Source organism: Ctenopharyngodon idella, chromosome 21 (assembly GCF_019924925.1).
Source record: "Ctenopharyngodon idella isolate HZGC_01 chromosome 21, HZGC01, whole genome shotgun sequence".
Lineage (NCBI taxonomy): Eukaryota > Metazoa > Chordata > Actinopteri > Cypriniformes > Xenocyprididae > Ctenopharyngodon > Ctenopharyngodon idella.
Genome location: NC_067240.1, coordinates 20,774,725 through 20,791,274, shown reverse-complemented (window position 1 = coordinate 20,791,274; position 16,550 = coordinate 20,774,725). Strand labels below are relative to the sequence as shown.

Here is a 16,550-nt window from a genome sequence, read left to right as displayed (position 1 = left end):
TTCTTCTGAATCAGTTTCTGGTTCAAACATACACTGCCCTGCCAAAAAAAAAGTTGCTGTTTTTTTTTTTTTTAATATGCAAATACTTAAGAATCTATGAATGGATCATTATTACAGTGATTATTATGTTTCTAGCAAGTTATATGTTTGGCAATGGTTCTTTTAACCCTTAAAGATGGAGTGTGTAGCTTTTCATTTCTTAAACAACCATGTAGAAAGACACATCATGGCCATATTCCAGGATGACAATGTCAAGATTCACCAGGGTTAAAATTGTGAAAGAATGGTTCAGAGATCATGAAGAATCATTTTCACACATGAATTGGCACCTCCGAGTCCAGACCTTAATTTCATTGAAAGTCTTTGGGATGTGCTGGAGTAGACTTTACAGAGTGCTCACCACATCACAACATTTATTTCCATTGAGAGGTGCATCATTTTTTGGTCAAGATCTTGTATTGACAATGCAAGAGGTGAGCACTCTGTAAAGTCTCCTCCAGCACATTACTTACACTGAGGTTAAGGTCAGTGCCAATTCATGTGTGAAAATGATTCTTCATGTGCCCTCCCAACAATTCTTTCACAATTTGAGCCTGATGAATCTTGACATTGTCATCCTGGAATATGGCCACAATACATCTTAATACGTGATTGTTTAAGAAATGAAAAGCTACACACTCCATCTTTTAGGGTTAAAAGAACTGTTGCCAAACATATAACATGCTAGAAAAATAATAATCACTGTAATAATCATCCATCCATAGATAAGTATTTGCCTATTAAAATCCAGACAGCTACTTAAATCACCTGTCAGTCAGTTGAATTACAGGGATTTTCATTCAAACTCAAAGCTTTTGGTGTATTTGAATAATATGTCTGCAAATCATAAACTGTGTGTGAAGTGCAAACAGCATTTGGAGCATTCAGCAGGGTTTGTTTGAAGTGTGCATTGTACACAAAATACCCTTAAAAAGTAGCTGAAATCCCTTATGGAATTAAGACAGCACACAGCTCAAACAAAACTAGACTGAAGAGACTATCGAGCTATTTCTGAAGGCTGTGACTTACAAACATTGAACAGAGGGGATATTCTGGAGGAGCCAGACTTCAAATGAAAACTGTATACAGACACCATAATTCAAACATAAATGGAATGAGAGTCACTCACATAGCATTTTTAATGCATTAAATTCCATGTCCTTTATTATAAGATGGATATGGCATCACCATGTGGAAGTACCTGAGGTTTTAGAAACTGAATTTCATTTGCAAAGAAATTAGGGACATCTGATCCATAGCCATCTTTCTTCGGCTTGACAGCCAGTCACAACACAGGTTAAAGAAAAGGCTAAAGTAATATATCACAAACAACACACACGCAGACTGGTGTTTTACGGTCCTCAAGGGCAAACAAATGTGAAACACATTTAAATCAGTTGTACTTATGCAAAAATCTGAGCATGATATTCAGGCTCAGATTTCCATTTGTAAAAATAAGAGATATTCCCTCAGGTTCTTTAAAACCATTTCACAACGAAATGCTGAAGTAATGCCGGACAACTTATTAATGACTCGCTTGCATATGTTGATGTCATTTGTTGTGTCTGTTGGGTAGCAACCAGCAGGATTATAATTGGTTCAATTCAGTTATTCATGAGGTGCAAATTGCCCAGTGGTATTTTTTTAAGCATCGAGCACTCTCAAGTAGCGTTTGTGTGAATTTTTATGGACAAATGGTTCTTTTGTTAATCCCAGTAGTAATATGTCTGGAAGTGCACTGAAGGCACTGCAATATTTTGTTCGTTTCAATGTCTTATCTTACATGTGTTAGGCTAGATTGCTGCCGGCGGTGGAGTACCTGTGAGTGATTATGGCTGTAGTCTCTCTACAGAATCAGTTGGGGAGTTCAGAATCGTAGCATATGTAAAATGTTTGTGGATATGAAGCATTTGGAGCCTCGGATAACTTTACACATTCCACATTCTTTTTGATTTTAGCAAGTTGAAGATTGTGAATAGAAATAATACATGACAAGGTCACGTACAGGGTAGCCATTTTAATATTTCATGCGCACGGTATTGTCTTGAGTAGCAGCAGAATGTAATACATTACATTTTTACATCTGTATAGAGTAGAAGGTTATACATGTATTTTTTTCTGCTTTTGATTTCACATCCTACAGCATTCCGGTGCTAATGTGGAAGTTGGCCCAAATATTTAATGAACCCATCAGTTAAGGGCTGCATCATTCTGTTATCTAGATAGGCTCCTATGGGCACACAGCCCTTGAAGCTGTGCCCATTTATTACTGCAACACTTGTCAGACCGTGCTGCACGCTGCCAGCAGGTATTAAGTTAAATAAGGATGATATCGCATGCTAATTAGCTTCCGCTCCCCGGTCAGTAATCAAGTTGCATCTCTGTATGATCATGATTTGGGCCCAATTTGCTGAGAGAACAGTGATTGTAGTGTTTGATAGGAACGTTGAAGGATTAGATTACCCACAAAAGAATATATTTACTCACCACCATCATGTCGTTCCAAACCTGCATGACTTAATTTCTTCTGTGGAACATAAAAGAAGATGTTTTGAGGTCTGTACTAGTTGCTATTTTCCATACACTTACAATGAATGGAGACTATCAGCTTCAAAACGTATAAAAAAGAACCATAAAAGTGGTCCACATGAATTGTACACTACTTTAAAAAGACCTCTGAAGATGAGAGCTTTGTGTAAGAAACAGAAGAAAATTTAAGTTGTTATTCATGGAATAACTGATTTGTAATCAAATTATTATTTTGAGTCAGATCTTTATGGTGAAATGGTTGATCTGCTTCATAAAACCAGTTTGAATGATTTGTTTACAAATTGTAATGATTAATTTCAATGAGCCGGTTCAAACTCACTAACTAAATGATTTGGTTGTGGTTAACCAGTCAGAATAAATTTTTTACAATGAATTGGTTGATCCACTTTACAAAATCAGTTTGAACAAAATGGGCCTGCCCCAATACCCACACTTGTGGGCACACTAAATCCACACCATCTCTAATACTGCATCAGAGTGGTATTTTTGGCTAAGAGGTTCCCATCATTCATGTTCAGGAACTCGTGTGCCTGAGATGTTGAGAAAAACTTTACACTTTAACTTAAATTAATTAGATATTATATATATTTTGGTAGTAAAACAAAGTGTTGCACATTTTATTGATGTAAAGATAAGTATGTGGATTTTAAAAAAAAATATTTGCAACTTTTATCACTTAATTAGAAGCATCGCAATTACTAAATAATTTGTCGTCTTTTACATAGGCCTATAGGCCAGACATTTAAAAGTGAATTTTAAAGTGCAAAGTATTGAAAATCAAAGGGCCCTATCATACACCCAGCGCAATGCAATGCCAGGCATGATGCAAGTGTTTTTTGCTAGTTTCAGCCTGACGCAGTTATCATTTTTACGTCTTGTGCTACGTTGTTTAAATAGCAAATGTAACCATTTGCCCATGGGCATTCTGGTCTGAATACGAGGGGTGTTCAGGCGCGTTGTTGGTGCGTCACTATTTTGAGGCAACTGAAATAGACTGCACCATTGACCAACAAAAACCTGGTCTAAAGTCAATGGCGCAGTCTATTTCAGTTGCTTCAAAATAGTGACGCACCAACAATGCGCCTGAACACACCTTTGTTTTGTTATTTAAAAAGCGCTTTAGTGATATGCACCTATATGCAGGTGCACAACGCGCATACATTTTACTTATTACACACACAGGGAAGCGCAGCAGCACACAAACATGCCAAATATTAAAAATAAAAGGATTACAATGTAAAAGATTACTATTGTGTGCATAAAAATAAAAATGCTTTGGTGGAATCCTGCTTTTCCCATAGATGGTCTGCTCGTGCACGAGGTTAAAGACACCTGCACCGTGCACTTCAAACCATGCGCTTAGATCGTTAAGATAGGGCCCAAAGTGAGTAAAAAACATGCAATTTTACACTACTGTGTTGTAAGTGTTTTCCATCAGGTATTCACAAGTTCTACATACAGTTGTGGTCTTCATGCCCACTTGAACTCTTGGGCCAAATACAGGAAATCCATCATGTGAGTAGATAAGTGGTCAAATGCAAAGGGCCCTATCCACTTTTGCTAGTTTAACGATGGGAAAAATGGTCGCGCCCGGCACATGGTCTAAAAGGGTTGTCCCTATTCTCTTAATAAGTAATGGGTGTGTTTTGGGCGTAACGTGCAATAAACCAATCAGAGTCTCATCTCCCATTCCCTTTAAAAGCCAGTTGTGCTCATGAAAAGCGGAAAAATTGAACGCTTCTCTAATGAGGAAACGGAACTGCTCATGCACGAGGTTAAGCGCGCGAGCAGACCATCTACGGGAAAAGCAGGATTCCACCAAAGCATTTTTATCTTTATGCACACAATAATAATCTTTTACATTGTAATCCTTTTATTTTTCATATTTGGCATGCGTGTAATAATTTTTCCCTGCGTGTAATAAGCAGAATGTACACGCGTTGTGCACCCGCATATAGGCGCATATTACTAACGCGCTCTTTAAAAAACAAAACAAATATTGCGCCATTGACTTTAGACCAGGTTTCAGTTGGTCAATGGCACTGTCTATTTCAGTTGCCTCAAAATAGTAACGTGCCAACAATACGCCTGAACACACCTCGTTTTCAGACCAGCACGCCCATGGGCGCACAAATGGGCACAAATGCATTTGCTATTTAAACAACGTGGCGCAGAATGTGAAAATCATAACTGAAGAAAAAAATCATCTAATGATACTTCATATTATTCAGTTTGTTTTTGTCAAATACATAATTAATGATTTGGCACTCAGTGAATGACAAAACATGCCAAAAGTAATCCTGATATCATTATATTTTCACATTAGTATGCTGCTTCAGTGCGTGTCTGTCCAGAGGTTTGTTTTGCTTTCTCAGTTTCTTGCCAGAGCTTGTCTCATTTCCTTTTCTTGTTTTGTTTTCTGTCTCATCCTTTCTTTTGACGTTCTTGCCTGTAGTTTTGACTGTCATTTTTCTCAAAATATTGATTTTCTGAACAAGTTGTTGGCAAAATGTTCTTGAGCTACCCTTCAAATTTTTAAGACTAAATCTGTAGAAAAGACTTGACATGATAACAGAGCTTCTCTATTTTATGCAACAGGTTTGTGATGCTCTAATATTCTTATGGCCTTTCTGCATTAATTTTCTCCTTGTACCCACCTACACGTCATCACTCCATTTTTTTTTTCTGTCTATCCATCTGTATCTCTCTGTATCTATTTCTTTCCACATCCCTCCCTTGTCCTTTATTAAGATGCAAACACATGCACTGTAAAAAATATCATAGCAATGTGATGCAGGAGATTTTTGACCTCACACGAATACAGTGTTTAGCTTCACACTAAATTCAAGGCAACACAATTATATTTGAGTTTAAATTTAACAACCGTAGCCAACATGGATTTGTTTGTTCAATAAATGTTAAAAAATAATCTCGTCATAGCAACTACAGATTTTACTACCTATTAAAATGACTGTTTGTCAAAAAAGGGTTCCAGGTCTAGAGAAGATACTGCAACATAAAAATATTTCATTGCAACAAAATGATATTTAAGCTCTTTTTTTTCTTTTTCAAGGACACAAAATGAAGAAGAAAGCAAAAAGGGGAAAAAATAATCCTGTAACAGTAACCATATAATTTATTCATGTGGGGAACTCACAAACCCTTGACAAATCAGCAATATTGTTCAGTATGAAAATGGTAGCAACATACAAAACCTTTTTTCGTAGATATTGCAATGTTTGTTAGTCTAAATGTATAGGTGACTGTATGTTGTCCATAATTGCATGGTTTTGAATATAACTAATGCCACAAATCATGATGTAGGCCCAATTATTTCTTGCATTTTAAACACAGACTTCACAAACTCAGCCATATGCATGTTGTATCTGACTCAAGTAGGCTTGCCTTCTTCGAAATGGCTTTTTCCACACACTCTTCTGGAGGGAAGAGCATTTCTACTGATGCTTTTCTGGTTAAATAGCCATGCTTCTTCCCACAGCCTCAGTGCATTACAGCTCAGTCTTTCTTAATTAATTGTACATTAAAACACTGAAACAATACATAACATTGGTTCTGGTCCTCGAATTTGATTGGCTGAGCTGCTGCTGACAGAGTCCAACAGCACTGGGATGCTCCACTGTTTAGAAATTGCTGTCACTTAGCTTTAAACTATTCCAGACGTTGTGCTGACATTCGCCATCACGTAACTTTACAGAAGTGTGTAGTATTTCTAGTAGCATTTTTAGGGACAAAACACTTCTGGAAGAAAACAGAGTACACTGTAGCATCTGAATCGATCAAACACAAAATTGTAAAAGTTACTCTTCCTCTTCCAACCCTTCACCCACGCAGACTCCATAATGGTGGTGTTTCATATCAAATTACTCCTTGTTTAATGACTCACACTTTGGTGGACATCACCATCTCATAGAATGCATTGTATGTTTGTCATATTTATCAGAGTATAAATGGACACAAACTGCCAGCTCACTCCTCTCATGCAAATGAGCCCACTTTAAAACAAAAAATTGCGCTTGGAAATTGCACCTTTCTCATTGGTCAAGCCAAAACTCAAAGGTGTGACTTCTCTAGAGGTTAAAAAGCCCCCACGCAGATTGCGCTCTCTCTTTTGGTCTTCTGCCTTTTGATCTTGCTGATTCTACTGATTGCTGGTCAACTCACCCGGACAGCTGCGCCGGCGTTGTCGTGCCGACAGGCCTCACTCACTTCAAGCCATGCGCAGCTTCCTCAACAACAGGGTCAAATTAACAGCGCAAGTTCGTCGTCATTTCTTCATTCAGTGGAGAAGATATTGATTACAACTTCAGTACCATCGGACCGAACCATCAAGAATTTCTTCCAAGACTGCATATCCGGATGTTCCTCAACAGCTAAGGCATTTGCAAGTATCGTACATTTGAACACTAAACGGCGACTTAGTATTAAGTTGTTAACCCCTTTGTTAACAAAGGTGCTTTATAGCGAGAAACTGATGGCTCTTCCAGCTTGTTAAATGACTCTTTTCATAGCTCCATTCCCCTGTTATGCTATGGTTTAATTTTATTTCCACTCTCTCATTTCCTATGTATATGTGAATTGTATGTCTGTGTGTGTGTTTAGTCTAGCTATGTGTTCGTGATTTAGTTAAATAAAACTTTGTGCACATTCTTGCGAGTTGATTCTGATCTGCTTATAAACCGATAACGATTACGATCACAGTTGCACGCTAAGAAAGCGTTATTTTTCTGGGGCCACGGAAAATATCCTTTCTAAATAGTTCATAGACGATCAATACTGAGTGTTCGCTGGCCGAACAGATTAATTGATTGTAATATTTATTCAGCTACATCAAGTTAATTCGATTAACTGATTCAAATATTTATAATTATAACGAGTTATGATTAATTATTCATATTTCCCTTTTGATCTAATTCGCTACAACACTGCTATGGGAAGTTTTCCTAAATATAAGGAATGCTTCAAACAAACATTAAGCCCTTCAAACAAAAGCATATATTTTAACGTGTCTGGTCCTTTCAGGTGCTTTGACGGATACCTGTGCTTTAAATGCATTTCCCCAGCACATAACTCACATTTTACAGTTGTATCCTTATCTGTAAATATTAGACAGTCACACAATTATTCCATTTTGCATACAAGCCTTGTTCTGAAAGTAAGTATTGTCCACTAAACTTCACAGACTTCAGTGAACAAGTGCCGGCACGCATGTGCACAATAATTCGGACTAAATTTTTTGCCAAATACTTCTTGTAAGCTATTAAATTTAGAGTGTAGAGTGTAAGTGTAAAGGCACTATTGTAATGGAGTAGGCCTATAAATGTAATATAACTAAGAGTGCGCATTGTTTGGATGACAACATTGGGCAGAATGTGTGGATTAAAAGTGATGGATTTTTAAATTAAAATGAAAATTTTGTAATAATAATTTGTGGATAATGGAATAATTTATGGATAATTAATTAATTGATTATCAAAATAATCATTCAAATAATCATTATTTGAATATCAGCATGGTCATATTGCTCCATATTGCAGTTAGTTTTCAGTGGCATTTTATTCCATATACTCCACATATCCCCTCTTTTTCAGCACATTTTGGTGCCTTGGAAGCAAAATCTTATATTCATTCAAACATGAATAATCCTCTAATTGGCTGTTATGAAATTGGCTAATGCTGTAGTCGCAGATGGTAAGAGAATGACACCATGGCCTTCAGTGGTATACTAATGACTGACTTATATGAGCAAAATAAAGTTTGTAGACTTATTTTTTTTTTCCCCCAGATTATTATAGGAGACAGAGTTCATCCTCAAAAACTGGCTAATTTACAACCGGAGGAAAACATGGAGAGAGTGATCCATCTTCATTAGTTTCTTATCATCTTATTCCACAGCCTCTCCTTCTTTGCTGCCTGCTCCTCACTATCTCAGTAGTCTATTTTTAGCTCCATAAGGATTTTTTGCCCTTTTGTCTCTGTGTGTTGTACCAAACCTCTTTTAAATGATTCCTCAAGAGCATTTTTCTCTTACCTCCATGTTAAGGGCACTTCATGAAGACATGACCTAGAAATAGTCCTTATTTAACAAAAGAAGCCCCTATTTTTGTATAATGGATGATTTTAAACAAAATTCTGGTCTTTTTTTAGACCTATACACTTCTAAAAATGGCTACAGAAAGCAAAATCCTATAGTGAAGTCTGTGTGTGTGAATGGCTATTTTCAAATGTGAAGCTTAAAGTACTTTACACAAAATAGGGTCAGAAACTATCAGTGGCATGCAGTCGTGTTCTGAAATGAGGAGGCAAAGTCCTCACAGTTTTTGTGTATATATACACTGCTAAAAAAAAACTAAAGGAAACATTTTGAAAACACATCAGATCCCATTGGGGAAAAATATCATGCTGGATATCTATACTGATATGGACTGGGTAATGTGTTAGGAACGAAAGGATGCAACATCGTTTGATGGAAATGAAAATCATCAATCTACAGAGGACTGAATTCAAAGACACCCCGAAAATCAAAGTGAAAAAATGATGCAGCAGGCCAGTCCATTTTGCTGAAATTTCACTGCAGACACTCAAAATGGGACTCAGTAGTTTGTATGACCCCCATGTGCTTGTATGCATGCCTGACAACGTCAGAGCATGCTCCTAATGAGACGACGGATGGTGTCCTGGGGTATTTCCTCCCAGATCTGGACCAGGGCATCACTGAGCTCCTGGACAGTCTGAGGTGCAACCTGGAACATAATGTCCCAGAGGTGTTCTATTGGATTTAGGTCAGGCGAGCGTGGGGGCCATTCAATGGTATCAATTCCTTCATCCTCTAGGAGCTGCCTGCATACTCTCGCCACATGAGGCCGGGCATTGTCGTGCACCAGGAGGAACCCAGGACCCACTGCACCAGCGTAGGGTCTGACAATGGGCCCAAGGATTTCATCCCGATACCTAATGGCAGTCAGGGTGCCATTGTCTAGCCTGTAGAAGTCTGTGCGTCCCTCCATGGAAATGCCTTCCCAGACCATCACTGACCCACCACCAAACTGGTCATGCTGAACGATGTCACAGGCAGCATAATGTTCTCCTACGGCTTCTCCAGACCTTTTCACGTCTGTCACATGCTCAGGGTGAACCTGCTCTCATCTGTGAAAAGCATAGGGCGCCAGTGGCTGACCTGCCAATTCTGGTATTCAATGGCAAATGCCAATCGAGCTCCACGGTGCCGGGCAGTGAGCACATGGGACACTAGAGGACGTCGAGCCCTCAGGCCACCCTCTGTTTCTGATTGTTTGGTCAGAGACATTCACACCAGTGGCCTGCTGAAGGTCATTTTGTAGGGCTTTGGCAGTGCTCATCCTGTTCCTTCTTGCACAAAGGAGCAGATACCGGTCCTGCTGATGGGTTAAGGACCTTCTACGGCCCTGTCCAGCTCTCCTAGAGTAACTGCCTGTCTCCTGGAATCTCCTCCATGCTCTTGAGACTGTGCTGGGAGACACAGCAAACCTTCTGGCAATGGCACGTATTGATGTGCCATCCTGGAGGAGTTGGACTGCCTGCACAACCTCTGTAGGGTCCAGGTATCGCCTCATGCTACCAGTAGTGACACTGACCCTAGCCAAATGCAAAACTAGTGAAAAACATTCAGAAAAGATGAGTAGGGAAAAAATGTCAGTGGCCTCCACCTGTAAAACCATTCCTGTTTTGGGGGTCATCTCATTGTTGCCCATCTAGTGCACCTGTTGTTAATTTCATTAATACCAAAGCAGCTGAAACTGATTAAGAGTAAAAACATTGGATTTGTGACTTATGCTTTAATAAAAACTAATTTGTAAAAAAGCTACCAGCTTTAGACCTAATTTCCTTCATTGTAATGAATGGCTTCTTATGTCCTGCTGATCCGCAGATGTTATGGAGGGGAAGACGGCCTTACTCCTGGAAATGAGCCAGTGGAACTCCAATGACCTGGTGGAGCAGATTGAAACACTGGGACACCTGGAGCACTCCAGAGGTAAAAGCACCAGGGTCTCCTGAAGACATTTCTCCTACATGTTTTTGTATCATGAATAGGTTGGTATAATAATCACTTTAATCAACAAAGTAAAGCTGAATTTACCAGGAGTTGCTTGATGATGTGATTTAACGGCACATTCATTTTAATAAATTTCATCTGACAAGCAAAATTGCTGTGAAAACCATGGATAATCTCAATGCTGCACATCCCTAATTAGTTTACCCTAAACAGCAGTTTTCTATGGTACTCAGCTTGTTTGGCATCTATCTTAAAGTGGGGAAGTTCAGTGAAAGGAGAATCAACAGTGACTAATGCTACAGATGCAGCGTAATCACTGTTTTGCTTCTCTAAGCCGTATTAATACTTCAGGACACACAGTGACTCTACAGCACTATATAACTCTCACACACATTTAACTCCCTTTAGAGAGGCACCCTAATGCTGCATGGGAGAATTAGAGTTTCTGTAATGCCACACGACAGCTTTTTAATGAGGAGAAATATAGGCAGCTCACTTTTTGACACTCATTTAAGAAAAATATGTTTCATCAGACTGCGAAACAGTTCTACTGAAAGAGCTATAAGACCTCATAAATGTGGCAGCATGATCAAGCGACCATCCAAGGTTTCTTAGCCACAAATGAGTCCATCAGCAGTGTTTGCTTTAGTTTTGTTGAGATGTATGTTTTGAGAAAACCCTTTTCGTAATCTGGGTCTTGAGAGATTCATCTTTATTCTCGCTTGTGGAAGAAGGTCTCAGTCCATACAGGTCTGTTATTTGTGCAGGGATTTATGGATGGCTTAGAGCAATGCAGAAACTTAATATCATGTGGATTTGGTTATTTTGGTTTTCATGATGGTAAGGTCACAGATTATAAAGTGAAAGAGAAAGGATGGAGACAGACAGAGCGAGAGAGGATTACCACTAACAATTATCCGTTTTCATTTCACAGTTAAGAAATCTGGAACATATTTCAGATTTAAAGAGAGCAGGGGATGAATCCCACCACTTAACTAAACCTTTTATTTATTTATTTATTTATTTATTTATTTATTTATTTATTTATTTATTTCCACACCAGAGGATTTAAGCATGACCCAATTTATGAATTTCCAGTTTAAAAGAAAATGTAAATAGATAGGATACATGCTGAGTCTTCTGGCATGACAAACCCACATTTCCATTCAATTAAACTGTGAATTCAAACACACCTGAGCACAGTAGGCTTAAGAAAACACTGGTGACCTCTCACTAATGAACGAGATGTGCAAGATGTAAAAAAGTGCTCTGAATCACTGTGAAAAATAAAAAGAATGAGACTTGATTATGTCAACAACTACCCAATTGTTTAGGGTTTTGTGACACAAACTTTAGACCCACTAAACCCACAGACACAATACAGTGACATGGACAAAATTTTGGTACACCTCTTTGTGTTGGCCCATGCATTGGATATGTTGCAAACCCCCTTTTTGCATACCCCACAGTCCCATAATAGCACAGACATTTAGTAACCATCTGTGTAGTTTTCCCTGATGGAAAATATCTAATATCTTCATTATGCTTGCTGAATTTATGTGTGTGCTCAGGCAGTTGTGTTGATCCTGATTTCTCCAGTGCTGTTATACTGTTCTTATTAAACAAGTTAATTTACATCTCCAGTAGTCTTCATCAGGCCATCACTGCTGGTAAAATGTAAAATCATAAATGTGAAATCATCTCCTACAGAGTTAAACTGAGTCCTCCAGAGCTAGAATAAATGTAATTATAACTAATTTTACAAATGAACAGTGATTGTAATTTATGATATACCACACAAGCAAGCAGATAAAAATGCACAAATTAGAGTAAAGTTTACTTTGATTATTGACTCGTGTTGATATTAAATTTGCTATTTATATTGTATTTATGTTTAGCTGAATTATATGTTCTGTTATGCAACAGTAGTTAGTCTATTGGGGTGGAGAGTTTATTCAGCATTTCTGCAGTTTACATAGTGACGCCAGTAGGTGGTGACCATTATGAGTGAGTCATTTGAATCACTCACTTAACCGATTCATCCATAAACACTGATTCATTTAGGAATGAAACACCACTACGATATGTTGCTCGTGCAGCACTATTTTGGTTTGGTTTTGTTGTATTCGTTGGTGGAGCAGAACTAGGTAAAGGAACTAGCAATGTTGTGTCTCAAGGGTAAATTAGTTAACATAACCTTCTTGTATATTAAATTATTGTAAACAAGCAATATCTCACTCACAATCTTTGGCCTGAATATTACCATGGCTGCGCATTGGCTGAACCAGTCTGAAAAATATTCTCTAATTTTGGTGTGAGTTGAGCTTAAAAAACATAATATATTATATAATTGTCCAATTTTGATAAATAGTTATATAAGTTTTGGTCTTTCCCAATTCAAATAGAGAAGCTTAAAGGTGCAGTACACAATTTCTGAGAAACACTTGATATTTGAAATCAACTCTCAATGCAAGAGTGGATGTCTCTTTATCATAGCTGAAGCTAAGTGAAATGATGCTTTGTGAAAAATAAAGTGAAGATGACGAATGAATGACAAGGAAGAACAAAATATGAACATATAGTACACACGAGTATATACAAGCAAGAGTTTGTTGTTAGTCACCAACAACACGCTAGCTCCAGGCAAACAATGACACTCAAAACTGTCCTGTTACTATAGCTAACATTACAGCAACAGCATATCTTGGTTCTATGAAATATAACAAAACCAATGTTACTCATGTATGGAGCAGAAACCCTCGGCGTCCGTTTTCAGGCCTTCTCACTTAGGTCTCTCCATATTATCGCGGGTCCTCAAGCTCTTGCCTTAACATAACCCTTGTTTTTCCAGTGATATTCCTCTGAACTTTTCTCTTTTGTAATGTCTCTCAGTCTTCTCTCTTTCTACAGTCTTTCTTCAAATCTCCCTCTTGCTCACTCTCTCCTCTCATCAATTATCTCATTAGTTCCCTCATTAGTTCCTGTATAAGTACTCCTTGATTTGTTCACTCTTTGTCTTGTCACTGTTGTGTTTGCCTACCTTTTGAGTTGTTATTAAACCTTTAGAGTTATTTGAAAACCCTGATTCTCCTGCTTTCTTCAGCCTTTGTGCACATACAGTTTCAGTGGTGAGCTGACATGAGTTTTTAATAGTGTTATTCAGTGAAATGATGGAGTTGGAGCTTAAGGAAAGACTTCACATTCACATTGTTTACAAACAAAGGAAAGACCTATAAAGAAATGGCAAACAACTCCCATTTCTGTGGATATAAACTCTAATTTAAATCAGAACAAGATTTGATAATGTAAATTGCTGAATTGTTGTTTTGAGTGCCATTCAGATTTTAAAGGGAAAATACTTTCTAACTCCTATTTGTCTCTTTCTATTCTCCCTCTCCTGTTTGTCTGGAGGTTTCTTGCATTATTCATTAATACCCATTTTCCCTAGCCTCACACAGAGCCACAAACAGATGCAGACTGTCTTGCTGTTATAATTCTGCAGCTGTTAGGGCACAGCCTCTTGCAGTGTGAGCTATGATTCCTTGTGAGGTTGACAATGACTGGCAAAGAGCAGTTGAGTTCTGACAGAAAACCTTTAGTGCTCTTTAAAAAGGCTAAATAATGGGCCAATCACAATATTAGTTAAAAGAATTATAAAAGGCCATTTACCTGCAGTTCTGCACCAGTTCAAATGAAATATTGTCCTCGGAAGGGACATTTTTTAGGTAGGTTAATCGTGGTGTGAAAACTGCCTCCATATGAGGATGGTGAAAATATTCCTTCAGTTATTGCAAGAAATAAATTCAGTAGAGTGTTTAACAAGACAAGCATTATTATGAACCTGCCCACACAGAATGCATATTTGTGCTGATTTTCAGTTAAAATCAAAACAATTTTTTAATTAATCAAAATACACAGATATATTTGAATGTCTGTCAGTGGAGAAAGATGCCTTTTGCCAACAGATTGTAGTTATGGCATTTACCAGCAAGGACTAGTGGGAAACAAATTGAGAGAACTTACATTGCAAACTATAGTATGGTGACGTAGTGTATTTTCTTGAAATGCTGGATGTTTTTAATGCACACACTTGCTTTTTTATTCCAATTTTATGTAACATTACTGTCACCATTATGTTCAGTTTGATTGGACTTTCAGTTTGTTTGTATCTGTCACATGTTCCTTTGTTCTGTTTTCTGCCACTCGTCTGTCTCCCCGGTTACCATCGTTATTAGTTTATATATGTCAGCTGTGTCTTGTCATTATCATTATGTGCACTACTTAAGTTGTACCCTCACGTTCAGTCTCGTCTATGCTATGTGTTAGTGTTGCTGCCTGCTTGTCTGTTCTGTTGTATCTTTACATATTAAAATACGTTTCGGATTGTACTCATCTTCCTTGTCTGCCTTCCTTGCAACCAAACATGACAGTAACAATGTGCAATATAGCTTTATGCATGTGTAAAAAGTGGGACTGTACAATTAAGATTTTTTGTATTTTCATACACAAATTTAAATTTTATATGAATATTTATATTGTAAATTAACATTTGATACAAAAGGTCAATTCAATGTAAAATAAGAATAAAATAAAATTTTACACAATATCATTTCAATTCATAAATTAAAATATATGTAAAATATATGTAATATGCATATTTCATTAGGATAGCACATCATCATTAGCCCCTTTCACAAAGTAATCCCAGTAACTTCAGGGAATTTACCAGTAAAGACTGTATTGTGAAAGGGGCTATTCTTATTCCATACCACCTTTTATGAATCTATGAAATAATGTGTCATACCTATTTAAAACTTTTATTTTGAAAGCTATTTCTATTTCTTTGCTTCTGTTTTTGAGTTTGTTGAGGTACTAATTGTTTTCACAGCAAAATCCCCTAGTTAAATCAACTCTGCCTAGGGTACATATGACCCCTCTCTAAATAGTGTTAAAGTAACAATGAAGCGGAGTTAAATTTAATGAGATAATTAAGTGATTAAGTGATGATTGAGCATTAGTGATGAACACCTGCTGTTAACAAGCAGAATCACTGAAGAGAAACAAAGAGAACTACAACTGACTTCCAGCCACAACCTAAGATGAACTCAACTGAAGATAAAAGACATTAAATCTCTCAAGATCTGATTAAACAACTCCACAAACAGCACATTATCTCATTAACTTTAACTCTGCTTCAGTGTTATTTTAACTCTATGTAGAGAGGGAACTTATGTTCTCTGAGCAGAGTTGATTTAACTCTGGGGATTTTGCTGTGCTTTCTATGTTGACCTGTGTCTTGTTTAGTTCCTCATTTACCCCTATACCTGTCTAGCCCTGTGGTTCTATAAATAAAATGCTGCCGCATACAGATTATCACCTTAACTACTCCTTCCTGCAACATTACACAATGTTTCTAAAAGCCACAGATGTGAAGTGACAATTAAAGAGAATAATTACCCTACATTTCACACAATACTTCATAAATTGATAAGCAAAAATGTATGCTTTTTTTTTTTTTTTCAAACCCAAGTTAAAGAATCAACCAAATTATAATATAATCCTAAATAAACTTTGAATGTTTTACTAGGACATTGCTGATTTTATTTTGTTTATTTTCTGTGCTTATTATTATACATTTTTCATACCATTCTCCATCATTTAAAAGCACTATTCTCTACTTAAATCCTGAATAGCCTTCACAATGGTCAAAAAAAGAAATAGTTTTAAATTAGCTATAAAGTACACTAAAAGCTAATGATAATAATAAAGAAAACAAGTACTTCTTTATTTCTTTATACACAATGCTATTGTATGCAGCTTTGCGTGTAAATAAAGAGTTTGAGAGTGCAATAACTAGTAGACCTTTGCTAATTTGGGGAAGAGAGAACAAGGTTCTTCTTAGAGAAGTATG

At 37.3% G+C, this 16,550-nt stretch overlaps 1 protein-coding gene across 2 annotated transcripts in view; it reads left to right on the top strand.

Annotated features, from left to right (window-relative positions):
* The window catches only part of plrdgb (PITP-less RdgB-like protein), a 102,566-nt gene that overhangs the window by 30,978 nt on the left and 55,038 nt on the right, over positions 1-16,550 (top strand). For both annotated transcript variants that reach the window (XR_007927028.1, XM_051876601.1), the window contains exon 3: positions 10,514-10,618. Coding sequence is in view for 1 of the 2 variants with exons in the window: in XM_051876601.1 (XP_051732561.1) it covers positions 10,514-10,618 (105 nt within the window). In the remaining variant the exon portion in view is untranslated. The remainder of the gene's footprint in view (positions 1-10,513; positions 10,619-16,550) is intronic.